At 47.1% G+C, this 27898-nt stretch overlaps 1 protein-coding gene across 1 annotated transcript in view; it reads left to right on the top strand.

Moving 5' to 3' along the window:
- The window catches only part of LOC144805640 (uncharacterized), a 357642-nt gene that overhangs the window by 206646 nt on the left and 123098 nt on the right, over nucleotides 1-27898 (top strand). Inside the window, 1 exon segment of the mRNA XM_078672158.1 lies at nucleotides 24456-25801. Within this exon segment, the coding sequence (XP_078528284.1) occupies nucleotides 24456-25801 (1346 nt within the window).

Below are 27898 nucleotides of genomic sequence, written 5' to 3'. Positions count from 1 at the left end.
GCATTTCTAGCCAAGCCACTGATACAGTTAACGACACAGGAGGCAGCCGTATCGACTGTCCTCCCTTGGACCCAGGAACATACACTTGTTTTCAATGAATTAAAGAAAGCCTTATGTCAAGCACCTGTTCTAGCAACACCGAACTATAGTAAGCCTTTTACACTCTTTGTCACAGAACGTGATGGTACTGCATTATCTGTTCTCACACAAGATCAAGCAGGACAATACAAGCCCTGTGCTTATTTTTCTAGCACATTAGATCCAGTAGCCCAGGCTCTGCCTGCGTGCCTCAAGTCAGTTGCAGCCACAGCTCTAGCAATCAGACAAAGTGATTCCATAGTGTTAGGACACTCCCTGACAGTACAAGTTCCACACTCCGTGGAAGTTCTATTAAACCGAACACAGACTCAGCACTTGACCATTGCACGTTTAACAGGTTATGAATTGACACTGTTCCAGCCACACATAGAAATCAGACGCTGCAACATTCTAAATCCAGCTACACTGTTACCGTCAGTTACTTCAAATCCTGCCACACATGACTGTGTGGAAGTTGTCAACACTATGACAAAGCCAAGACAAGACCTGACAGACATTGCATTACCTAATCCCGACCTGACACTTTATGTGGATGGTTCATGTATGAGAACAAGTACAGGAGAACTAGTAGCCGCGTATGCAGTGACTACTGAAACCGAAGTTATAGAAACACATCGTATTGACACCCTGTCTGCTCAAGCAGCAGAGCTAGTCGCTCTGACCCAAGCCTGCATACGTGCCAAGAACCTGAAAGTAAACATATATACAGATTCACGTTACGCATTCGGAGTCGTACACGACTTTGGAGTGCTCTGGCAGGAGAGAGGTTTCATGACTTCTCATGGAATCAAGATTCAGCATGGTCTCCTCATTCAAGCTCTGCTAGATGCAATACATTTACCGACAGCTATCGCTATCATGAAGTGCAAGGCACATACGAAAGTCACTGACATCATTTCCCAAGGTAACGATCTAGCAGATCGAACAGCCAAGCTTACAGCTCAGACTCCAGACATTCCAGTTAACACGACACAGACACTCACTCCAGATCAGACTACTTGTATGACAGTCAAGGACCCTACACAAGATGTCATAGACATACAGTTACATGCTACTCCCGGAGAAATCAAGAGATGGTCCGAACAAGGAGGGGTCCAGACAGATCAAGGATGGTTGACGAAGGGAAAAGCCACATGGTTTCTCCCCGACTCTATGGTTCAAGTCATTATTAATACCGCACATAGTCCAGCACATCTAGGAGAAAAAGCTATGTTAGACAGTATTCAGAACCTTTGGTTCAACAAGCACTTACGAGCTGCAGCCAAGCAGAAAGTCCGTACCTGTATGATATGTTGTCAGTTCAATCCAGGTAAAAGTGTCCCGGTGGAACAAGGTGGATTCCAACCTCCTGACCACCCTTTTGAAGTCCTCCAGATGGATTATATTCAGATGGAGCGATGTCGAGGTTTCAAATATGTCCTCGTAGTTGTATGCGCTTTGTCCAGGTGGACAGAAGCATATCCAGTTCCAGATTACACAGCCGCGACCACTGCCAGGCAGTTGGTTCGTGAATTCTTTCCCCGCTATGGACTCCCTAGGGTCGTGTATTCTGATAACGGCCAGCCATTCTCATCTGAGCTTATGAAACATGTTTCCCTTCTGTTAGGGTACCAGTGGAAGTTCCATTGTGTGCGCCATCCTGAAGCAGCCGGTCTCGTAGAGAGACATAATCAGACTCTGAAAATACGCATTGCAAAAATATGTAAAGAAAAAGGTGTAGACTGGCTAGTCGCCCTGCCAGTTGCTTTATTTTTTATGAGGATGGTTGCACATTCCAGATCAGGTCTGTCCCCGTATGAGGTCGTATTCGGCCGGCCCCCAAACATGTGGGGTACACCTAGACCCCGCAGTATTACAGATGTTTCCAGTAATATGCTGACAGATTACCTAGCTTCCTTGATGTCTGCCCTACACTCTTGTCGTTCACAGGTTGCCGCCGCATTTCCAGACAACACCGAGGTGAAACCGCATGAAGTCATTCCAGGCGATCTGGTGTTGGTGCGGAATTTTGATCGTTCAAGTCCGCTGGAGCCCCGCTGGAAGGAGCCCCGCCTCGTCTTGCTCACAACAAGGACTGCAGTAAAGCTCGAGGGGAGGAAAGGATGGGTCCACCTGACTCACATAAAGAAATTCCATGGACTACGTAAAAAGACTTTTGCTAAGGACTGCCTAAAAACAGACTCTGAACTTGACTCTGAACTCAAAGTTCCCTTGTTAGAGAAAACTCCTCAACAGGAGTATAAACAGAAACTCCGGTCTAGTAAAATAAGTCAGCCAGTTTAATTGTCTAAGTCCCTCTCGGGTGAAACGGTTAGACAGGTCCCTGACATGTATGAGATAGACCCCCATAGTGAGAGAGTTAGTCAAAACTCTAAAAGATGTATAATTGTTCTAAGTTTCTTAGTGTTTTTGAGTCTTATGGTTGCCTGCACAAGTTATGCTTTACATTTATGTTTTCCAGTTTCACATGTAAATATGTTTTCTAATACTACAGTAGAGCACACATTTAGTGATCTGCCTCCTCACGAGCTATCCTATCGTCTTGCTATGTGCAATAATACATTTATCCGGATGTTGCATTATTCACACCAGACCAGCAATGCCACTAATTGTTGGGTGTGTGGTCGACTCCCCCCTTTCCAGATACCGAAGGGAGTTCTGCCACTCTTTCCTTATCCGTTTTCACATAATGGTTCGTGTGGAGCATGGTCCACGTTAACATCATCCTCCAATGATATGTCCCTTCTGAATAGAACATGTTTCCCAGACAAGCAAGGTCTCTCCCATAGAACAGGGTTAGATCTAGAAAATGAAGTATATGATTTAGGTAACTATTCTTCGAATTTCATGGTCCTGAATGTTCAGTCTGATACTACTCCAGATTTGCCTGCTATTTCAGTACTACCAGTCAAAGGCGAATTATGTGTCAGAAAGAATGGTTCCGCACATGTAGGACATAGTGATTGTACTACTATTGTCGAGTATAGTGACAGTGGGAAATCTATTTTCAAAGCCTCACGTCATTCTTATTTTGTTTGTGGTCAGACCGCATATGTTCGTCTGCCCCTTGATTGGGATGGAACATGTTACATTGCCTTCCTACTGCCACCAGTTTTTCTAGCCCCATCTGATTATCACAGAAACACACATCTAGTACACGTCAGACCTAGAAGGGGGATCGAGTCCCCAATTGTCGATCAAACTGAAACTACTCTAGAACAGTATCAAGACTTTAATAAAGGTTTCTTCTTCTTTATAGGACCTATCCAGAATAGTAAGTTAATACGTAGGTTAACCAGAACCCTTGAAGCAGTAGTGAATGAGACTACTTCTGCTCTAGGTAACTTAACTGAAGAGCAATCTGCTATGAGATTTGTCGTGCTCCAAAATCGTCTCGTTCTTGACGTCATACTGGCCGATAGAGGAGGAGCATGTAGAGTCATCGGATCTAGTTGCTGCATTTTCATTCCTAATAACGCGCCGTCTGTTTATTCAGCTATAACCAGACTTCATAAAATTGCCCATCAGTTACACCAGAATCCAGGCACCTGGACATGGTCCGGTTGGCTCTGGAGTATTATATCTGCCTGGGGATGGAAAGTATTGTCATTCCTAGGTATTGCAGTAATGATCATATTCAGTTGCTGCCTCTGTATACAATGTGGCCCTGCGATTTGCGGCATGTGTGCTACCTCTTGTATTCCTAGTCCTAAATCCCGTCCCAAGACAATTCGAGACGAGCAGATGATGCTATATGAAATGATAGATGGTATCATGAATATTGATGTTTCCTGATGGAAACGTAGGGCACAAGGAGGGAATGTGGAAAAGTAAATTTTGCCATGTTATATGTGCCTACGTGTTCCCCATCTTATGCTATATGTGCATGATCGATATGCATGTATTCCCCTCTGATCGATTAAAGACGCAATTACAGTTGTGTCCATTTCTAGTATGCCAGTTTCCAGTCATCGTGAAAGCAACGAATATTAGGCCTATGTAAACTTACGTTGCCATATTTCACAGTGTGCACGTTAATTCATTGAATTGTCCCCGTTTCTAGGCCTCAAAAGGGCCCGGACTCAGATTCAGCTCCTGTCTCCTGAACCCTCTCCGAGGAGCGATACAGCCCCCACCTGCATCCCTGACCCTTCGCTTACTTCATGCCACGCAGTGCCCGGCCCGGCCTGGCTCTGCCTCCCAGTCTGCCAAGAGTATGTTATGTTTCTAGTTATCAGTCCAGCCCTCCTTCTCTGCATTCCTAAGCTACTGAATCGCATCAATAGTTTCCGTCATGGTCTAGCCTTTATGTCTCCATGTAAGAGAAATACTGTATTAATATTCATAGAATATTCCTCACACACGCAATACATGTAGAATTATGCATGCACCAGTCTTAAAGTCTATTAGCCTTTGCCCTGATAACTTTTGGATTCTATCAACATGTACTCTAAACACCAGATACCAGATATGTCTTGGGTACATGTCGCTCTGACACTCCAGACTTTAGTCTCCTCTTCTAGCGCAGAAGTCATAGCCCCCAGTTCTCCCTGGTAACACGTCATTGCCCGTTTGCGCGCACCACTAGGTTAGAGGTCCCAGCTGCTCAGGTAGCCCCCTCCATGTTTCCGCCCAGTTTATGACATATTCTGTTACGTTTACATCACATGTCTATGTATACGCCCTGTACACGCCTTCTTGTTACATCATTTTGCCCTTATCTTTCGCGACTGCTACGAGTCACGCCTACTGCTACGCCTACTGTATTGAATGTAATGCAATTGTTTTGATATATATATATATTGTGAACTGTTACTGAAGGTTGTCCAAGCCCCGATTTCCATTCCCCGGCAGCTGCCTTCATTCTATTCCCGTACAGGCTGTCCTGTTCCTGTCCTTTATGCCTGATTAAAGCCTGTCGACTCAAGATACCTCGAATCCTGACTCTTATTTATTGAGCTACCTGTTTTATTTGATTATACTGAAAAATAGTACCGGTAATTAATTATTTATTTACCACAACCCGCCAAAAAGCACACGACAACACCCCCAAACAGCCAAAAAGCAAAATCTCATACTTACAATATCTCTCGGCCTTCGGTCCAAACGCGCTGTGCAGCTAGGTCATCATCATATAACTCCTGTTTTCCACCACGGATTTCCTGAAAAGCAAATGCAATCAAGTTTAGACTGTCGCAGCAGTGCTCCGACAGAGACACCAAAACCCACCAACAAACACCAGGAAGCCCCTCAAACAGGTCCCCGGAAACGCTACATTGAGCAAGATGTCAGAAGAAATAGCAAAAACAAATCTGCATGGATTTTGTCCTAGACACTTCTATCCGTTATTAGACCTTCACAGGAATGCCCCAAGAGACCCGCCAACCCACCCGCCAAAAAGCACACGACAACACCCCCAAACAGCCAAAAATCAAAATCTCATACTTACAATATCTCTCGGCCTTCGGTCCAAACGCGCTGTGCAGCTAGGTCATCATCATAACTCCTGTTTTCCACCACGGATTTCCTGAAAAGCAAATGCAATCAAGATTAGACTGTCGCAGCAGTGCTCCCAGACCCCAAAACTCACCCACAAACACCCGGAACCCCGCCAAAGAGCACCTCAAAGGCAAGCAAGTCAGCAAAAACGGCAAGAAATTTCCGCGTCATATTTGGTCCAAAACACTTTTATCCGTTATTAGAGCTTCACAGCAATGGGCCCAGAGCCGTCAACTCACCCGCAAAGAAGTAGAACACCTCCAAAAGTGCTGAGTCTTTCTTCATTGGGCGTAATCCAGCCCTCTGCTTTGAGGGAAATAGGAGTCTGGAGGAGGAGGAGGATAGAGGAGCATGTTCTTCAGAACTTGTGAACCAGAGGAATGTAGACTGCGGCACCTTCAAATCAATAAGCAAACAAGTGAAGACAGTTCTGCTGATGGGCTTGTTTTTGGGATTAGGTGATTAAAGTTTGAATTAAATTAACTGTGCAAAACAAAGAAAGACAGACACACAGGAATAAAAGTGAATAAGGACGAAAAAGAAAGTTATTGATTCATTGTCTCATTTTCAGGGCTCGGTGTCAGGGAATAAGAAGAAGATTTCGTCATCATACTCTGCGAATTCAGGCAGGATGAGGTCAGTGTGACCGAACAGAGAACAAATCCCCTCATCTACGTTGCCGTCCTCCTGGTCTTCATGCGGTGTGCTTTCTCGTACTTTGTAATCTGGTGGTATGAGGTGCTGATTCATCTTGATCATTGTCAGCCGCTCCACATTTTTGGGCGAGAGGCGGCTCCGTTTGGGAGTTACAATGCCACCAGCAGCACTGAAAACCCGTTCAGAAGACACACTTGCGAGTGGGCAAGACAAATAGTTTATAGCCAGGTTGGAGAGCTGTGGCCACAATTGTTTTTTCCCATGCCAATACTGCAATGGCTCATCATTAAGAAAGACCTCTGTTGAGTCATTCAGATAGTCCTGCACCATCGACTCAAGGTCCTCAGCGGTTCCTCCACTTTGCTTACTTTTTGCTGTGCCTGTGACATTTTTTCGAGAACCATACCCAAGCAAAGTTAGCCAATCCTCTACAGCAGCCACTGTTACTGTTGTGTCTGGTGCAGATGACCTGGTTGCCGGTGTCTTTAACGGCTGAGAGGTCACTTGTGTCACAGCCACAGGTGCAGAAGTGGATTTTTTTGACTGGGGATGGCCTGCTGATGCTGATGCTGATGTACTGCCTTCTTCTCCTTCAATATCCTGCCGTTCTTTTTCAAACCTCTTGGCTGACCAGGCTAGCCAACGTTTGTACTTTTTAACATCTTCATCAGCAAAAGGAAAGAATGCTTGGCCTGCCAGCGCCTTTTTGTAGCGTGGATCCAGAATAGTAGCACAAATGTAATGCTGTTCTGAGTTGATCTTTTTAAGACGTTCATCACCACGTAGGCGCTCTAATAATTTCTCCGACAAAATAAAAGGGTCTTTTTTTTTGGCATCTTTTTCAAACTCAGAAGACACCGCCTTCAGTTGGTGCTCCAGCATGCACAACAATGGGATAGCTTTTCCCAAATTACAGTCCTCCTGGCTGACTGCACGCGTGAAGAACTCAAAAGGACGAAGCATGTCTGTCAGGCTTTTAACTATGTCCCATTGCGCCGCACCCATCCGCAGGTCCATCTGAGCTGTACCCTCTGTTAAGAAATAGTGATCGAGTACCGTATACTGCTCATACAGACGCTCAAGCATGTAGAAGGTTGAGTTCCAACGTGTTGCCACCTCCTGGATGAGTGCTTTCACTGGCATTCGACGTTCAAGTAGCAGCCTCCTCAGATGCTTCCGGGCCTTAAAAGAATGGCTGAAATGGTTGCACATTTTGCGGCAGGTGGCCATTACCTCGAACGCTGTACTGTCTCTATCACTCAAGAATTTTTGAACTACCAGGTTGATACAGTGCGCCAAACACGGCACTCTGAAATAGTCACCCAGCGCCATGGCCTTAACTACATTGGCGCCATTATCCGTGGAAACATAACCAATCTGGCGTTTTTTGGGGGACAGCCAGTGAAAGACCTTTTTGTTAAACTCGTCCAAAATGTTTTGTGCTGTGTGACTTTTCTCCAAGCCAATCATGGCTAGTGTTGCATGTTTCCGAGCAGCTTTAAAAACTTGGTCCGGGTCAACACCTGCGTTTAGCTTTGCTTTAACACCTGAAAAAGAGACCCAGTGTGCAGTGATGCACATGTAATCAGCGCCTGCGCCACTGGTCCACATGTCTGTTGTCAGATGTATAGTGTGAACAGCACTCTTCTGCAAAGCTGCCCCAATCGCCTCCAGCACATCTTCATGTAGTGCTGGAACCGCAACTCTGGCAAAATAGAACCGGCTAGGAACCTTCCATTTAGGGCAGAGCGTTGCCACTAATTCTAGAAAACCTACTGCTTCTACAAAAGAAAAAGGGAGAAGGTCCACAGCTAGCATTTTAGCCAGCTTAGTGTTATACAGACGCGTCAGTGGGTGGTTGGGTTCATATGGCGCGTCTGAAGAAAACATGGTTCTAATGTTGCCCTGGACCAAGCATTTACGGGATGATAATGACTTCGTTGACGCAATTATGCTCGCTGGTGAACTCTTGCGCGTTGGTGTCTCACTCGCTCCAACACTCTTAGTGTGCCTCTCATGGGGTGTGCTGCTGACAGGGGTACTGGGTGTAAGTGAAGTGTTTGACACGTCTTCTTCCTCCTCGTCATCATCAGATGAAACATCAACGTTTTCTTGACTTCCAATTCGGGCTTCCTTGATCGCCTTTAGGTGCGCAAACCATTGGACAGTGTGCTGTCTCTTAAGATGACCTCTCTGGCCTCCGGTACTATAGTTGGTACCTGACTTACCACGACTAACTGCAACCTTACAAAGGGTACAAATGGCGAACTTTTCCCTTTTTGGGCAAACAGTAAAGAAGTCCCAAACTGGTGACTTGAAGTGTCTGTGGGGCCTGGAGGAGGTGGCGATACTGGTGGTGGTGGTCATGCTGCTAATGCCAGATGAAGTGGAGGATCTGGATTGCCCAACTTTTGTACGTTGTGCACTTTCACCGCCACTAATTAAGGTCGAGGTGGATGGAGGTCCCTTCTTGCCAGAAAGAAATATGGAAGCGGTACGAGTTGGTGTACTACTTAACTCCAATGATTGTGGTGGTGTTTCCACTGCCTCCTCGTCGACAACATCATCATCATCACGCTCAGCAGCTTTTCGGGCTAGGGTCAAAATGTCTGTTTGCTGCATGCCCGCTGGGGCTGCAGTTACCTTTATGATGACTGGGTCGTCGTTGTCAGAGTCTTCATCAGCAGCAGTATCCGCCACTTCTTGCTGAGCCTCATCATCACACTCCATAACTCTGAGACTTTGGACGAGCTTCCTTTTACGCTTAACTACCTTTGTCAGATCATGGTGTGCCTCACTCTCAGACGGCAGTGGTGCTGGTTCCCAATTTTGATCCGTATCATCAGAAGGAGGTGTGCTTGAAGAAGATGTAGACACCACCCTTGATCTCTTCCTTGCTAGGGGTGTGGAAGACAATGAATGATCATCAGGAGGAGTGTCTTCCTCAAATGATACCTCGCCTTGATTGTCGATTTCCTGATGTGCCCCTACTTCGGGAGGAACAACTATTGTGGGCACTTGTGACCCTCCATGCACCTCTGCTTGCGCATCTCCTTGCGCTGCCTCTCCTTCCACATGTACCTGGGCTTGTACTTGCACATGTGATAGTTGTTGCGGCTGTGGTTGTTCAACACTCGTCAGATGAGCTACAACAACCTGTGTTGATTGAGGGACATTGCTGCTGCTTTCTTGCGATGAGCCAACATCACTGGTCGATGGTGATTGAAGAACTATACTGGCTGCCTCTGCAGCATTCAAGGGCTTGGACTTAAGTTGGCGTAGTGGTGGTGGTGGCACTGAGCCCAATGGAGCGGGGGTGCTGCTCCCAGCTTGGTCCCCAGCAGATCCCGCTGCTGCTGCAGGCATACTTTTTTTTTTACTCCCAAAAAAAGGGGCGGCCGGCACACCAGTCTCCTTGGTAACTTGCTTCTTCTGCTCCTTATTGGCACCTTTCTTGCTAGAGGAGCTACGGGTAACTTTTTTTGGGGCCATCTTCTTCAGAGCAGGTCAGAACAGCAGGCAGCAGTTGCACGAGTTGCAGAGTTGTCTGTGTCCAGACGTGACATCGCGTGGCGTTATGCTGCACACACACACCGCTGCAGGACTTCTTTCTGGCACTGGTGGTTCTCTTGAGTCTTGTGCACCTAAAAGCAATGGAAGACAGAGGAACATCAGTTCAGTTATACACCCCAAAAAATCGAAAAACACAGAAAAATCAGCACAATCCCATGCCATCCATGATGTTTACATTCAAGACACCCCACAGAAAGACTAGGCCCATGCAACACTCACTACCCCTGGGGATAATGGATGAAAAGTAGGCAAAATAAGTGCAGGCCTCAGACACTGCCTCTCTTCAAAATGGCCCCTTGCACTGTGGTAAATAAATAAATAATACCCTATTTTTGAGTGCATGAATGAATAACAGATAGCTCAATAAAATAAGAGTCAAGATTCGAGGTAGTGGGAGTTTTGCAGGTTTATTACAGCATAAGGACAGGATCAGGACAACCTGCACAGGAATAGGATGGCAGCGCTGCCGGGGGCAGGATCTGGACAAGGGAAGGAAGGAATAACTTTTAATAACAAAACATGAGCATATATACATAACGCAAACACATAGCATTACATTGCAATAGGCGTAACAGTGGGTGGAGCAGTAGGTGTGACGCGTAGCAGTCGCGAAAGATAAGGGTGAGAAGAAGGTGTAACAGGGCGTATACATAGACATGTGGTGCAAACGTAACAGAATATGTCATGAATGGGGCGGAAACCATGGAGGGGGCTACCTGAGGAGCCGGGACCTCTAACCTAGTGGTGCGCGCAAACTGGCAATGACGTATCACTAGGAGAAGCTGGGGGCTATGAACTCTGTGCTAGGAGCAGAGACTGAAGTCTGGAGGGTCGGAGCGACATGTACCTAAACCCTATCTAGTATCTGATGTTTAGGGAACATGTTGATATAAACTAGAAGTCAAGAGGGGAAAAGCTAACAGACTCTAAGACTGGAGCATGCATTATTCTACATGTAGTGCGTGTTGAAGAATATTAAATGACCATTAAATACAGTATTCTCTAACATGGAGCCCTGAAGGCTAGACAATGACGGAAACTATTGATGCGATTCAGTAGCTTTAGGAATGCAGGGAAGGAGGGCTGAACTGATAACTGGAATCATAACATAGTCTTGGCAGACTCAGAGGCAGAGCCAGGCTGCACCGGGCACTGCGAGGCAGGAAGTAAGTGAAGGGTCGAGGATACAGGTGGGGGCTGTATCGCTCCTCAGCGAGGCTTCAGGAGACAGGATCTGAATCTAGTGTCCAGGCCCTTTTGAGGCCTAGAAACGGGGACTTTCAATGAAATAACGTGCACACTGAGAAACGTGGCAACGTAGCTTTACATAGGCCTGATATTCGTAGTATTCACGAGGACTGGAAACTGGCATACTAGAGGTGGACACAACTGTAATTGCGTCATTAATCGGACATGGGGAGTACATATGCATATTTAATCATGCACACATAACATATGATGGATGACACGTAGGGACACAGAACATGGCAAAATTTACTTTTCCACATTCCCTCCTTGTCACTACGTTTCCATCAGGAAACATCAATATTCATGATACCATCTATCATTTCATACAGTATCATTTGCTCATCTCGAATTCTCTTAGAACGGGATTTAGAACGGGACTTGGAACTAGGAGTTATACTAGGAATACAGGATGTAGCACACATGCCGCAAATCGCAGGGCCACATTGTATACAGAGGCAGCAGCTGAATATGATCGCTACTGCTATACCTAGAAAGGACAAGACTTTCCATCCCCATGCGGAAATTATATTCCAGAACCAACCGGACCATGTCCAGGTGCCTGGATCTTGGTGTAACAGATGGGCAATTTTATGGAGTCTGGTTATAGCTGAATAAACAGACGGCGCGTTATTTGGAATGAAAATGCAGCAACTAGATCCGATGACTCTACAGGCCCCGCCCCTATCGGCCAGTATGACGTCAAGGACGAGACGATTTTGCAAAACGACAAATCTCATAGCAGATTGCTCTTCGGTTAGGTTACCTAGAGCAGAGGCAGTCTCATTTACTACAGCTTCAAGGGTTCTTGTTAATCTACGGATTAACTTACTATTCTGGACAGGGCCTATAAAGAAGAAGAAACCTTTATTGAAATCGGTATATTGTTCTAGAGTAGTTTCAGTGTAATCGACAATCGGGGACTCCCTTCTATGTCTAATGTGTACTAGACGTGTGTTTCTATGATAATCAGATGGGGCTAGAAAAACTGGTGGCAGTAGGAAGGCAATGTAACAGGTTCCCTCCCAATCGAGGGGCAGACGAACATATGCGGTCTGACCACAAATAAAATATGAATGACGTGAAGCTTTGAAAATAGATTTCCCACTGTCACTATACTTGACAACAGTAGTACAATCACTATGTCCTACATGTATGGAACCATTATTTCGGACACATAATTCGCCTTTGACTGGTAGTACTGAAATAGCAGGTAAGTCTGGAGTAGTATCAGACTGAACATTCAGGACCATAAAATTCGAAGAATAATTACCTAAATTGTAAACTTCATTCTCTAGATCTAACCCGGTTCTGTGGGGAAGACCTTGCTTGTCTGGGAAACATGTACTGTTAAGAAAAGACATATCTGTTGAGGATGACGTTAACGTGGACCATGCCCCACACGAACCATTATGTGAAAAAGGATAAGGAAAGAGTGGCAGAACTCCCTTCGGTGTCTGGAAAGGGGGGAGTCGACCACATACCCAACAATTAGTGGCATTGCTGGTCTGGTGTGAGTAATGTAACATGCGGATAAAGGAGTTATTACGCATGGCGAGGCGGTAAGAGAGTTCATGAGGAGGCAGATCACTAAACGTGTGCTCTACTGTAGCATTAGCAGACTTATTTACATGTGAAACTGGGAAACATAGGTAAAATGCATAACTGGTGCAGGAAATCATAATGCTGAGAAACAATATGAAACATAGAAAAACGATACATCGGATTGAGTTTTGACTTACTCTCTCACTATGGGGGTCTATTTTATACATGTCAGAAACAGTCTAACCGTTTCACCTAGGGGAGGACTTAGACAATCAAACTGGCTGACTTAATTTACTAGACCGGAGTTTCTGTTTATACTCCTGCTGCGGAGTTTTCTCTAACAGGGGGGGTTTTGAATCAATGTCATTTGCGGGACAGTCCTTGAGAACAATGCTTTGGCAATCCTTCAAATCCTGGGAAATGTTCTTAAAGACGGGTTTCAGTCCATTAAATTGTTTTATATGAGAAAGGTGTACCCAGCCTTTGCGTCCTTCCAACTTCACGGCTGTACGGGTGGTGAGGAGGACCTGTCGGGGCTCTTTCCATCGAGGCTCCAGCGGACTTGATCTGTCAAAGTTCCTCACCATCCTTTGCGTCCTTCCAACTTCACGGCTGTACGGGTGGTGAGGAGGACCTGTCGGGGCTCTTTCCATCGAGGCTCCAGCGGACTTGATCTGTCAAAGTTCCTCACCATCACCATGGATCCTGGAACGATTTCATGCGGTGCCACCTCGGTATTGTCTGGAAATGCGGCGGCAACCTGTGAACGACATGAGTTGAGGGCAGACATCAAGGAAGCTAGGTAATCTGTCAGCATATTACTTGAAACATCGGTAATACTTCGGGGTCTAGGAGTACCCCACATATTTGGGGGGCGGCCGAAAATGACCTCATACGGGGACAGACCTGATCTGGAATGTGCGACCATGCGCATGTAAAATAGAGCAACTGGCAGAGCTACTAGCCAGTCCACACCCTTCTCTTTACACACTTTTGCAATACGGATTTTCAGAGTCTGGTTATGTCTCTCAACGAGACCGGCTGCTTCAGGATGGCGTACACAATGGAACTTCCACTGGTACCCTAGCAAAAGGGAAACATGCTTCATGAGTTCGGATGAGAATGGCTGGCCGTTGTCAGAATATATGACTCTAGGGAGTCCATAACGGGGGAAGAATTCACAAACCAACTGCTTGGCAGTGGTCGCGGCCGTGTAATCTGGGACTGGATATGCTTCTGTCCACCTGGACAAAGCGCATACAACTACAAGGACATACTTGAAACCTCGACATCGCTCCATCTGAATATAATCCATCTGGAGGACTTCAAAAGGGTGGTCAGGGGGCTGGAAACCACCTTGTTCCACCGGGACACTTTTACCTGGATTAAACTGACAACATATCATACAGGTACGGACTTTGTGCTTAGCTGCAGCTCGTAAATGCTTGTTGAACCAAATGTTCTGGATACTATCTAACATAGCTTTTTCTCCTAAATGTGCTGGACTATGTGCGGTATTAATAATGACTTGAACCATAGAGTCGGGGAGAAACCATGTGGTTCTACCCTTCGTTACCCATCCTTGATCTGTCTGGACCCCTCCTTGTTCGGACCATTTCTTGATTTCATCGGGAGTAGCATGTAACTGGATATCTATGACATCTTGAGTAGGGTCCTTAACTGTCATACATGTAATCGGATCTGGAGTATGTGTCATGTTAACTGGAATGTCTGGAGTCTGGGCTGTAAGCTTGGCTGTGCGATCTGCTAGATCGTTACCCTGGGAAATAATGTCAGAAATGACTTTCGTGTGTGCCTTGCACTTCATGATGGCAATGGATGTCGGTAAATGTATTGCATCTAATAGAGCTTGGATAAGGAGACCATGCTGAATCTTGGTTCCATGAGAAGTCATGAAACCTCTCTCCTGCCAGAGCACTCCAAAGTCGTGTACGACTCCAAATGCGTAGCGTGAATCTGTGTAAATATTAACTTTCAGGTTCTTGGCGTGTATGCAGGCTTGTGTCAGAGCAACTAGCTCTGCTGCTTGAGCGGACAGAGTGTCAATACGGTGTGTTTTAATAACGTCAGTGTCAGTAGTCACTGCATACGCGGCGACTAGTTCTCCTGTACTAGTTCTCATACATGAACCATCCACATAAAGTGTCAGGTCAGGGTCTGGTAAGGGAATATCTGTCAGATCTTGTCTTGGCTTTGTCGTAATGTTAACTACTTCCACACAGTCATGTGGGTCAGGATTTGATTTAGCTGATGGTAACAGTGTTGCAGGGTTCAGGACGTTGCAGCGTCTGATTTCTATGTGTGGCTGGAACAGTGTCAATTCATAACCTGTTAGACGTGCAATTGTCAAGTGCTGAGTCTGTGTTCGGTTCAGAAGAACTTCTACGGAGTGTGGAACTTGTACTGTCAGGGAGTGTCCTAAAACTATGGAATCACTTTGTCTGATAGCTAGTGCTGTGGCTGCAACTGACTTGAGGCACGCAGGCAACGCCTGGGCGACTGGATCTAATGTGCTCGAAAAATAAGCACAGGGCTTGTTTTGTCCTGCTTGATCTTGTGTGAGAACAGATAATGCTGTACCTTCACGTTCTGTGACGAAAAGTGTAAAAGGCTTACTGTAGTTCGGTGTAGCTAGAACTGGAGCTTGGCATAAAGCTTTCTTTAACTCATTGAAACTAAGTGTATGTTCAGATGTCCAAGGGAGAACAGTCGATGCGGCTGCCTCCTGTGTCGTTAACTGTACCAGTGGTTTGGCTAGAAATGCATACTGAGGAATCCATTGTCTACAATAAGAAGTAAGGCCGATAAAGGCACGTACCTTCTTCTGGGTCTTGGGCTGAGGAAGACTCGCTATTAACTGGATACGGTCTGGTGTCAACTGCCTACCCCTCTTGGACAGTAAGTGTCCTAAGTAGACCACTTGCTGGACACAGAATTGAAGCTTCGAAGGGGACACCTTGTGCCCCATCTCGGCTAGGAAATACAGAACCGTCAGTGACGCTCGCTCGCAGTCACGTTCGGAACGGGCTGTGATCAGTAGATCATCGACATACTGGAGCAGGGCAGTGTCAGTTGGCATGTGAATGTTGTCTAGTTGTCTCTTGAGTGCTTGACTGTAAATACTAGGACTTTCTGTGAAACCTTGAGGAGCGCGTGTGAACATATAGCTCCTTCCATTTAAACAGAATCCGAAAAGGAACTGACTGTCTGAATGAATTGGAACACTAAAAAATGCATTCTTGAGGTCGATTACTGTAAAGAACGTGGCTTCGGAATCAATGGCTGTCAATAGGGAAGAGATGTCTGGGACAACTGGGTACTGAGGAATAATACATTTATTAAGTTCTCGTAGGTCGATCACTAATCGATATACTGGGGGTGCATTTGGATCAGTACGTTTCATGACTGGAATGATCGGAGAATTACATACATTGGAGTCAGTTTCTACAACTACTCCTTGAGCGATGAGCTCGTCAATAATTTTGGATAAGGCTGCTACAGCCTCAGGTGGCAATCTGTACTGTCTGATTCGTGGTAACACTACACCTGGTTTCAGGGTCACACGATGAGGTGTGATTTGCATGTACCCTACATCAGTTGGACCTTGCGCCCATAAATGCTGCGGAACATTAGACAATCTGGGATCAAAATCACGTAAAACATAGTGACCCTTAAAGTCACGTAGGAACAGACGTATTCCCTCTGGGGAACAACATATAACTGCACCTAACTCTTTCAGTGTTTTAATGCCTAATAGATTTTCTGGACATGACTTAGTAAGTAACAGATCAGTAGTACGGGACAATGGACCTACTTCTAGAATAACTGGCTTTGAAATCTCATTTACGATAGGTTTTCCTGAAAATCCAAGGGAAACATTTCTTGAGCCTGAGAGCGGAGCCCCTGGAACTTCGGCGTGACTAATTGTGGTCCTACTTGCCCCTGTATCAATTAAGAACTTTCTGTCTTTCCCTAATACTTGACTATGAACATAGGGACCTTCTTGATCTACAGGTATCTCGATGAGAGGCAAGCCTACCTCCCTCTCTAGGCTGTTTCATGAATACTGCTGGTACTCTGGATACTCAGACTGTGCATACTGGTACATCTGCTGTGTGACATGCTGGGTTGCAGCAATAGGCTGCGGTACTGTAACTGTCTGTTGTGCATTCTGTGGCTGAGGAGTCTGTGAAACTTGCTCTTGTCTAGGCGGACGTGGTCTTTCTTTTGTTTTACCGGTAGCTATGTTGTGTTTCAGAACTGCACACTCGTTTATAAAATGACCTGGCTGTTTACAATAGTTGCAGTTCCCTTTAACGGGAGCTGCAGGATGACTGGCTTGATTCGGACCCCTCTTCTGACTGTCTTGAGGAACAGATTGTGCAACTAGTACATTCATTTTCGTGTCTTTCATACGTTTTCTCTCGTGTTCTTGCTCTTCCCTGATTCTATTCTGGTGGTACTGGAGCATCTGGAGCATCTGGGACGGGGTATTAGCTTGCCAGGTACTTTCGACTTTCAAAACTCGATTTTTAACTTGTGGACTTGAATTCTCGACTAATTTAGTAACAAAAAGGTGAGGGTATGACTCACTACTTGTCTTGAGGCCACTGTTGATACTGAAACATTTTTCAAATCTAGAATAAAAATCACTAATGTCTTCTTCTTGTTTCTGTTTACAGGCTGAGATTGCATCCCAGTCTTCTTTTCTCGTTGTTAATAATCTGGGTAAAACTTGAATCAATAATTCTGGTAATTCTTTACATTTCTCTCCTAGACCGGTACCTGGTACACGTGACTTATCTTCTGCTTCTAGAACTGTCCAATCTATCTTTTTCTCTCCCACCTCCCATTCTTTTTCTTTTAGCTTTTCATACACCCCTGCGGGCAACAGGACCTTTAACATTTTAATGATATCTGGGTAAGTGTATTCTCCCATACGGAGCATGTCTTTTAATTCTCTATGGAACCCTGCTGGATCTTTGTCATGACAGGGAATTAATTTCTTCATTTCGAGGAGTTCCATCTTTGTAATCGGGGTGTAAACAAACACTCGTTGCATTTCACCGTCCTCTGTCTTAACTGGATGCACTTCTCGTAACGGGTTCTGTCTTTCCATGTAAAATGGTTTACTTTCTGGGGGTGAGACATGAACAAAATGCGGGTTCAGAAACGTTCTATATTTGTGACGCTGTTCTAGAATGACACTAATTAAATCGGTACCTAGACCTCTCCATCTATACTGGAGTAACTCGTTCAGGACATCATGTAACGGACCTGGATCAGAGTGCTGACCCTCATACAAAGTAATGAGGTGCTGGATCATATACATACCCACCAGTCGTTGCTCGGCTGGGGGCAATTTCAGAAACATTTGTGCCACTATTTCGTCTGGAAAAGTGGTAGAATCAGTAATCCATCGGACTGCTGATCGGGCTAGTTCCTGCTCATGCATGGTACTTAATTCACTGTAACCGATTCGTGATTTCAGAATGTGATCGGTAGCTTGGAACACTTGTTCTAGGGAACCTTGTTCTGGTGCTGAATGATGGAAAATTGACTTGTGTTCTAGGCGTAAATGGCGATCTGGAAATCTAGATTTTCCTACATACGCTATCCTGGCGGTATTCTCGTCGTCTTCCTCTTCAGGATCAGAGTTACTTTCTTTCTCGCTTACTTGTGCTGCTTTACGTTGTTCGTGTATCTTTATTATTTCTCTACGGATTTTCTTGTACATACTCTCCATGGCACTAATGGTGTTGTGCTTACCCTCGGCTATATTATCACTCCACTTTGTCAGGATTTTCATTTCGGCCTGATCTTTAGACGGGTAATCTTGTTCTCTTATTAGACAGTTAATTAAAAACTTTAATATCATACGCTGGATCTCAGCTTTCCTTTGAGACATGGCATCACTAATACTTTCTGGATCATCCCCTGTACGGATGAAACGATAGATTCTGTCTAGATCTTCTTTCATATTGGGTAGGGTGACTAGATACTCGGTCACCCTCCTTACGCGTACTGAATATAAAACCATATTATTCTCGCCTGGGACTGGGTCATAGGCACATTCGCCAAGGGCTTGCCTGATTTCTGCGACAGACTTATTACTCTTGGGAGTACGCTGTGATGCTTGAGCATGTAATTCGAGTGCTGATAAACGCTTGCGTGACGGCGGGGTTTGAGGAGGACCTCCTCCTGCGGCCCCTAGACTAGAATCGTCGACTGATATTCTTCGTGGCGGAGCGGGAAATTGAAATGCTGGCTGGACCGGGGGTACCGTAGCAGGTACTGCATGGGGTGCCCCGGTGTCTGGAGAAGCAGGATGTGCCTGATTTACTGGGACTGGCGGAGCGCGAACAGGATTTGCATATTCAGGGACTGTGTCGTCCAGATAGGACGAAATAAAAATATCAGCTGCGGTCGGTTTGTGACGTAGCTTGGTCGGAACTAATGGTGACGGAAAATTACTGGATGCCTCCGGGGTCGCTTTTGGCAAGCCCTCGGCAAGAAGAGGGTACATACCCTTAATAAGGGCATTCCTCTGTCTGTCTCTCTGTTCAGTTTTGACTTGTTCACCTATCTCGATTAATTCTTTTTCTTGGGCTCGCTCTTGGGATTCTCTACTTAATTCTGATTTTCTGATTTCTCTTTCGGTTCTTTTATGAGCTTCTTTGCGCCATAACTCGATGGCATCCTTCTGTGACTGTCTGGCTTTCTTTTTCCATAATGCCTCTTCTACTCTCATGATGCACTCAGCATCCCATGTACCCGATACGGGCCATCTATACTTTTCTTCTAACTGTTTGGTATACTCTACCCATAAATCTAGATACAATATGGCGCTTATGCCATGCTTCTGATACATAAAGTGACCTGGACTGTCCCTGGGCGGGACGGGAACTGCTGCTTCCAGCAGACCCTTTCTAGTTTTTAACTGACGTAACTTGGAAAATATGGGCATGACTGAACTGTAATCTAGACACAATACAATACACAATGAACACGATACTTATTCCCCATTCATACCACGACATTAAAATACATGAAAAACATTTAAAATAACAGTTCGAACGAAATACTACCTGGAAATATTGAGAACAGAACACATAAATTTTCTCGAGAACAGAAACTGACTAGAACAGAAACTAGATGCACTGCTGAAACAGTACGAAACTTACCGGTCTCGTAAAGAGACACGTCAGGACCCGCATCCACCGAAGTGGACACTTCGTTTGTGGGACTGTGTACCACCAACCCACAGACCAGAGTCAATTAAATTGACCCTGTCTAGATACCACCCCAGTAACGGTACTCACCGGGCAGCAAGAACGGAAGGCCTCAGACTGGACTGGACTGCTACGACGACGGACGACGAACTTCGGACTTCGGACTTCAGTTACGGGTGGACCTCCGGATACCTCGGACCTTGGACTCTTGGCTTGGGCTCTGGTCGGGACTCGCCGCGTTCCTCCACCGTCTCGTCTGGATGCTGGACCGCCTCCTCCGTCTCTTCCGTGGGCCTGAGGGATACTTGAGCAGAAATATCTGCCACTGCGCAGAAGAGTTCCGTCACGACTGCAGAGGGTCAGGGGGTCGGCGTGGCTTCACCGACGCGTGGGGAAAGGGCAAGTCCCTATTCGGGCGCCATTATGTGGTAAATAAATAAATAATACCCTATTTTTGAGTGCATGAATGAATAACAGATAGCTCAATAAAATAAGAGTCAAGATTCGAGGTAGTGGGAGTTTTGCAGGTTTATTACAGCATAAGGACAGGATCAGGACAACCTGCACAGGAATAGGATGGCAGCGCTGCCGGGGGCAGGATCTGGACAAGGGAAGGAAGGAATAACTTTTAATAACAAAACATGAGCATATATACATAACGCAAACACATAGCATTACATTGCAATAGGCGTAACAGTGGGTGGAGCAGTAGGTGTGACGCGTAGCAGTCGCGAAAGATAAGGGTGAGAAGAAGGTGTAACAGGGCGTATACATAGACATGTGGTGCAAACGTAACAGAATATGTCATGAATGGGGCGGAAACCATGGAGGGGGCTACCTGAGGAGCCGGGACCTCTAACCTAGTGGTGCGCGCAAACTGGCAATGACGTATCACTAGGAGAAGCTGGGGGCTATGAACTCTGTGCTAGGAGCAGAGACTGAAGTCTGGAGGGTCGGAGCGACATGTACCTAAACCCTATCTAGTATCTGATGTTTAGGGAACATGTTGATATAAACTAGAAGTCAAGAGGGGAAAAGCTAACAGACTCTAAGACTGGAGCATGCATTATTCTACATGCAGTGCGTGTTGAAGAATATTAAATGACCATTAAATACAGTATTCTCTAACATGGAGCCCTGAAGGCTAGACAATGACGGAAACTATTGATGCGATTCAGTAGCTTTAGGAATGCAGGGAAGGAGGGCTGAACTGATAACTGGAATCATAACATAGTCTTGGCAGACTCAGAGGCAGAGCCAGGCTGCACCGGGCACTGCGAGGCAGGAAGTAAGTGAAGGGTCGAGGATACAGGTGGGGGCTGTATCGCTCCTCAGCGAGGCTTCAGGAGACAGGATCTGAATCTAGTGTCCAGGCCCTTTTGAGGCCTAGAAACGGGGACTTTCAATGAAATAACGTGCACACTGAGAAACGTGGCAACGTAGCTTTACATAGGCCTGATATTCGTAGTATTCACGAGGACTGGAAACTGGCATACTAGAGGTGGACACAACTGTAATTGCGTCATTAATCGGACATGGGGAGTACATATGCATATTTAATCATGCACACATAACATATGATGGATGACACGTAGGGACACAGAACATGGCAAAATTTACTTTTCCACAGCACCCCAAGCACATGTTGCCTGTACCAGCCAGCACTCAAGATGGCCACCACCACCACCCACATGGCCAGTCCACATCAACAGTACACCCCCAAAAAACAGAAAAACAGCCAGAAATCACCACAATCCAATGCCATCCATGATGTTTACATTAAAGAGAGTGAGACCACACCACAGGCACACTCAGTCCATGCACCACCACCCCTGGGCAAAAGGCCACACCAGCAGCCCCCAAAAAACGACAAAAACAATAAAATAAGCACAATCCCAGCCCATCCATGGCCTCAATTATGTTTAAATTCAAGAAGACACCCCACAGAAAGACTAGGCCCATGCAACCCTCACCACCCCTGGGCAAAGGGCCCCACCAGCAGGCCCCAAAAAAACGACAAAAAACAATCAAATCAGCACAATCCCAGCCCATCCATGGCCTCAATGGTGTTTAAATTCAAGAAGACACCCCTCAGAAACACTAGGCCCATGCAACACTCACTACCCCTGGGCATAAAGGATGAAAAGTAGGCAAAATAAGTGCAGGCCTCAGACACTGCCTCTCCTCAAAATGGCCCCTTACACCCCAAGCACATGTTGCCTGTACCAGCCAGCACTCAAGATGGCCACCACCACCACCCACATGGCCAGTCCACATCAACAGTACACCCCCAAAAAACAGAAAAACAGCCAGAAATCACCACAATCCAATGCCATCCATGATGTTTACATTAAAGAGAGTGAGACCACACCACAGGCACACTCAGTCCATGCACCACCACCCCTGGGCAAAAGGCCACACCAGCAGCCCCCAAAAAACGACAAAAAACACTAAAATAAGCACAATCCCAGCCCATCCATGGCCTCAATTATGTTTAAATTCAAGAAGGCACCCCACAGAAAGACTAGGCCCATGCAACACTCACCACCCCTGGGCAAAGGGCCCCACCAGCAGGCCCAAAGAAACGACAAAAAACAATCAAATCAGCACAATCCCAGCCGATCCATGGCCTCAATGGTGTTTAAATTCAAGAAGACACCCCTCAGAAACACTAGGCCCATGCAACACTCACTACCCCTGGGCATAAAGGATGAAAAGTAGGCAAAATAAGTGCAGGCCTCAGACACTGCCTCTCCTCAAAATGGCCCCTTACACCCCAAGCACATGTTGCCTGTACCAGCCAGCACTCAAGATGGCCACCACCACCACCCACATGGCCAGTCCACATCAACAGTACACCCCCAAAAAACAGAAAAACAGCCAGAAATCGCCACAATCCAATGCCATCCATGATGTTTACATTAAAGAGAGTGAGACCACACCACAGGCACACTCAGTCCATGCACCACCACCCCTGGGCAAAAGGCCACACCAGCAGCCCCCAAAAAACGACAAAAAACAATAAAATAAGCACAATCTCAGCCCATCCATGGCCTCAATTATGTTTAAATTCAAGAAGACACCCCACAGAAAGACTAGGCCCATGCAACACTCACCACCCCTGGGCAAAGGGCCCCACCAGCAGGCCCAAAAAAACGACAAAAATCAGCACAATCCCAGCCCATCCATGGCCTCAATGGTGTTTAAATTCAACAAAACAGTTGTATCATGCACCCCTAACCAACCCTGGTCCTACTGGATACTGTGGCTACCCACAATATAATTTATTTGATGTTCTGAAAAAGTTCCAAAATTTTACTTGCAGCAACTGTAATGCCCCAAACAAACTTACTTGTGAAAGTTGATTTCTAATCCAAAAGTGATCCAAAGACAGTCAAAAAGGCCTCAAATCCAAATATCCAGCAGCACCCACAAAAAGTAATCCTTCCAGCTCCAGATCCAAATGAAAGTGACCAGGAGATGGACAAAGCACTGGGAGGAGCCTGCTGGACAGGAACAGGAAGTTGGAGACTGTGGAGCACTTCCTCCCCCCCCCCCCCAAAATGGACTCCTTGCAAAAAAAAAGGCCATGCAAATGTCAATCTGAGGAGTGATTCTGATAAAAATCATAATTTTCTGAAGGTGTATCCTGTTTGCTGGTGATTTTCTTGTGCAGAATTGCAAAAGCTCTATTTCGCGAGTGCAAGATTGTTCCTTTCCGCCGCAAGTACGTGTTCGCAATTGCGAACTCTCGCGAGGTGTGCTGTGCAAGGTGGCAAGCCGTGATTACGTATTCGCGGGCGCCAAACTCCCGCTGGATCACGCAGCAAGATCCAAAATGGCACGGCACTCGCAAAGAAAAACTACTCGGCAAACGCTAAATGACGGAAAGTGAACGCCGTGCACCACGCCACGTGCCGCAACCAAGCAAAAAATCCGCCGCGAGCGGATTCAACGATTTTCGACAAATTGGCGAGAGTTCGCGGATTGCGAATTTGCCGAAAATCCGAAAAATCCGCGATCGGAGCGGATTATACGCCCATGCTTAACGCTCACTATCTTTGCGCCGTGTACCTTGTGCCTCTAACATAGCGCTTGTTCTTACCCGCATTTAAAAGGTGTTTCACCCTGCATTTGCAGGAATCAGGGCAGCCAGGGACTGTGGGGCATTCGCGGACGCCATCTCTGAGAGGGCTTTCGTGGCAGACGATTTACGGGCGCCATCTTTGAGAGGGGAATAGTTTCCTCCCCTCACACTCCTCCCACGTGTAGGGCTATAAAGGATGGGCAGACGGTCAGAGCGCAGCGGTGACGCGCAGCGGGTGCGCGCAGGAGGTGCGCCAGAGGTAAGCCCGTTTGCGCCCGTTCGCGTCTCGGGCGCGTCCGGTGTGCCCTCTTTGGACATACTCCGTGAGTCGGATCCCTTAATACATCCTTGGGACCCCGCCAGAGTCCGTACCACGACTCGCCCCCTTGCCACCTCCCTTTCTTGTGGCCTACTCAATGTTCGCTCTCTCGTAAAACATCATGCGGAAATTGCTCTGCTGATAGACTCTTTACATCTTGATGTCCTCTTTGTAACAGAGACTTGGACTAATTCTAATTGTGAAGTAGAGCTTGGATGGGCCTGCCCGTCGGGGTACCTTATAAAACACTCTCCTAGAACCACCGGCAGAGGAGGTGGATTAGGTTATATATTCAGAGATTCAATCGCGTTTACACAGTTGGAGGTGAAGGAGGTATCAGGGTTTGAGCTCATGGGCTTCTCCATCACAGCCCAGAGCGGTACCTTAGTGGCGGGTCTTTTATGTTATAGACCACCCTCCCCAACCTCCACTGAGATCCAGCCATTGATCGACCTGATCTACGACCTCTCAAACTCCCACTCCAGACTATTAGTGTTAGGTGACTTTAACCTTTGGCCTTCTGGCCCTCAAGACCTGGCATATAGAGAACTATGCCAAGCATGTAGCAATATACAACTTGCACAGCTGGTTAAGGCACCTACCCACGCTAGAGGACATACTCTTGATCTTGTATTTGCCAACGATGATCTAGTCTCTGTGGGAGAAGTCGTGGCTCAATGCTGGACTGACCATTCATTGGTTCTGCTGTCTGTCCTCTTGCCTAGCACATGGAGGACGGGTGATCCAGGCGCTGTTAAGACCGGCAGGCGGTGGTCCCGCCTTTTGAACTCTCCAACTAGACCTATCCTGTTGCCCAGACCCTTTGTGGCGGAGGACAATGTGGACAAAAGTTATCAGGTCTTCTGCCAGCAGATCGTGACATCCTTGGATAAATTGATCCCTCTAAGGAAGGTAGGGGACAGACCTAGAAGAACTAATGCCTGGTTCACGGAGGATCTGGGCCAGAAAAAACTCCGCTGTAAACAGGCGGAACGACTTTGGAGAAGAGAATATAGGGAAGCAGACAAGGTTGCATATAAAGCGACCTTGCAGGAATATAAGATCCAGCTGAAGAAAGCCAAGGCCCAGTTTATGGCGGATACCTTGGCTAGGGCCGCTAACAAATCGCAGGCATTGTTTAAACTGGTTAACAACCTAGCCCATCCGCCTTGTGCTGCCTCGACCATCCCCGTCTCTCAGGACCTGTGTGATTCTGTGGCTGATGCGTTTGAGGAGAAAATTAGGAAAATCCTGAGTGGACTCCAGAGTTCTGCTCAGTTAACATCCTCCTTGCTCTCCCCGATAGAACCACCCGTCACGGCGGCTCAGCTGTCCTGCTTTCCGTGCCCCTCCTTGGAAGAATTCTGCCTCCTGGCAAATGGTGTGTCCTCAGGATCACCACTTGATCCTATGCCTCATAAGATCTGGAAAGCATTCCAAAATGAGCTGTTTCTGCCGCTCCACACCATCTGTTGTCAGTCATTAAGTACAGCAGTGGTTCCAGAAAGTTGGAAGATGGCAATTGTCAGACCACTGCTGAAGAAGGCCTCTTTGGACCCTTCAAGCCCGGCCAATTACAGGCCCATTTCGCTCTTACCTTTTATAATAAAGTTTGTAGAGAAGTGGGTCACAAGAACTCTATCCAGCTTCCTGGAAAACAACTCCTGCCTGGACACATCACAGTTCGGCTTTAGGCCGGCTCACGGCACGGAAACTGCATTGGTCACCGTGTTGGATGATCTACGGGCGCGAATCGACATGGGCAAGTCAGCATTTTTAGTGCTACTTGACATGTCGGCCGCGTTCGACACGGTGGACCATGCAGTATTGCTGAGCCGTCTACAGGCGACGGGAGTAACTGGCCTGGCTTTGAGCTGGATAACATCTTACCTTAGCAACAGACAGCAGGCAGTGGCATTACCACCTTATCAATCTGCCACTCACCATGTGGATCAGGGCGTCCCCCAGGGATCGGCGATCAGCCCGATTTTGTTCAATTTGTATCTCCAACCTCTGGTTGCTCTGATAAAGTCATTCGGCATATCGGTCATCAATTATGCCGATGACACCCAATTGATTTTTTCATTTGAGGGCGCCAAGGCAGTGTCGAAAGATACTTTCCATCGCTGTATGTCGGCTACAGCCGAGTGGCTGCGTGCTAACTCGCTCCAATTTAATAGCTCAAAAACGGAAGTTGTTCATTGTTCCCTAGACCGTACCCCGCGTTTTGACCTACATCTATTCCTGGTACGGTAGAGGCCGCTGAGTCGGCCCGTAATCTGGGAGTTCTGTTCGAATTCAATCTGCAGCTTGATGCTTCGGTGAACAGAACCATAGCGACTTGTATGGGCCTACTTCGTGCCCTACGCAAGATTTTACCGCTTCTTCCCAAAGAGGCAAGGACAGAAGTAGTGCGCAGCTCTATCCTTAGTCGTTTAGACTATTGCAACGCACTACTTCTGGGGGCCCCTAAAATCCTAATCCTAAAACTTCAGAGGATACAAAATATGGCAGCTAAGCTGGCCCTATCGCGTCCTCGTTCTGCCTCCTCCACTGGAGCATTGGCTGATCTTCACTGGCTACCTGTCCAGCAGAGAATCTTGTTCAAGGCAGCATGTCTTGTTTTTAAGGCCCTGCATGGACAGGGGCCGACTCCGATTCAAAATCTTTTTTCCTGGTACTGCGCCACCAGATCCTTAAGATCCTCCTCTGCGTTTCTAGCGACGGTCCCGAGGATCAATAGAGTGAGGATGGGGGCCGGGCGTTTGGTTTCACGGCCGCTACTCTTTGGAACACCCTCCTGCTGGCGCTGAGGAGCAGACAGGATTTTATCTCTTTTAAAAAGGACCTTAAAACGTTCTTGTTCCCAAGACAAATGTAATGGTAGTCCTGCCTGTAGCACAGATGCAGTCTCAGCGCGTGGATACCCTTTGGGTGGCAGCCGCGCTTAATAAATAAATAAATACATACATACATACATACTGTTTGACAGGCCCCACGAAGGGCTCGCTCCCTCCCCGCATGACAGGGCCCAGACACCGGCTCTCCGGGGGCTACCCGCAGAAGCAACCCGCAACCCGTCCCCTCCGGGACGCCTGCTCCCGGGTATCTCTGTGTCACGGGCCCGGGCCCCCGTCAGCCCCATTGCCCGACCCAGCCGCCATCTTGGATACTGCACCACGCGGCCGCGTGGCCTCAGCTCGACCCCAACCCTGGGCCCGGCCAGGCCCCGCCATCCCGGCACCACCATCCATCCAGGAGGTGAACGGACCACTTGGCAGGCTAATGGGAGAAAGAAGTGTCGATGGCTCTCCCCCGCCAGGTGCCGATCGCCCCCAGCCTCCCCGGGTGCTGGCTCCACCCCCCTGCTGGGTGTCTGGACTCCCTCATCCCGGACCTCCCGACCTCCCAGTGCGAGGGTCCGGACATCAAAGGGCGCCAGACCTATAACCGAGGCAGCCCCAGAGCAGGAGGGGAGTTGTATCCTGGAGTCGGGAGACACCGAGAAGAACTCATCCTTGACGGACTGCTGGCGCTGCCGCAGCCCTGCCTTGTGAACTATCGTCCTGCCTGCTGGCGCTGCCGCGGCCTTCTGCAACCTTCATCCTCGTGGGACCTGCT

This window comes from Lissotriton helveticus, assembly GCF_964261635.1.
Source record: "Lissotriton helveticus chromosome 1_1 unlocalized genomic scaffold, aLisHel1.1 SUPER_1_unloc_17, whole genome shotgun sequence".
NCBI lineage: Eukaryota > Metazoa > Chordata > Amphibia > Caudata > Salamandridae > Lissotriton > Lissotriton helveticus.
This window is presented reverse-complemented; position numbering and strand designations above follow the sequence as displayed.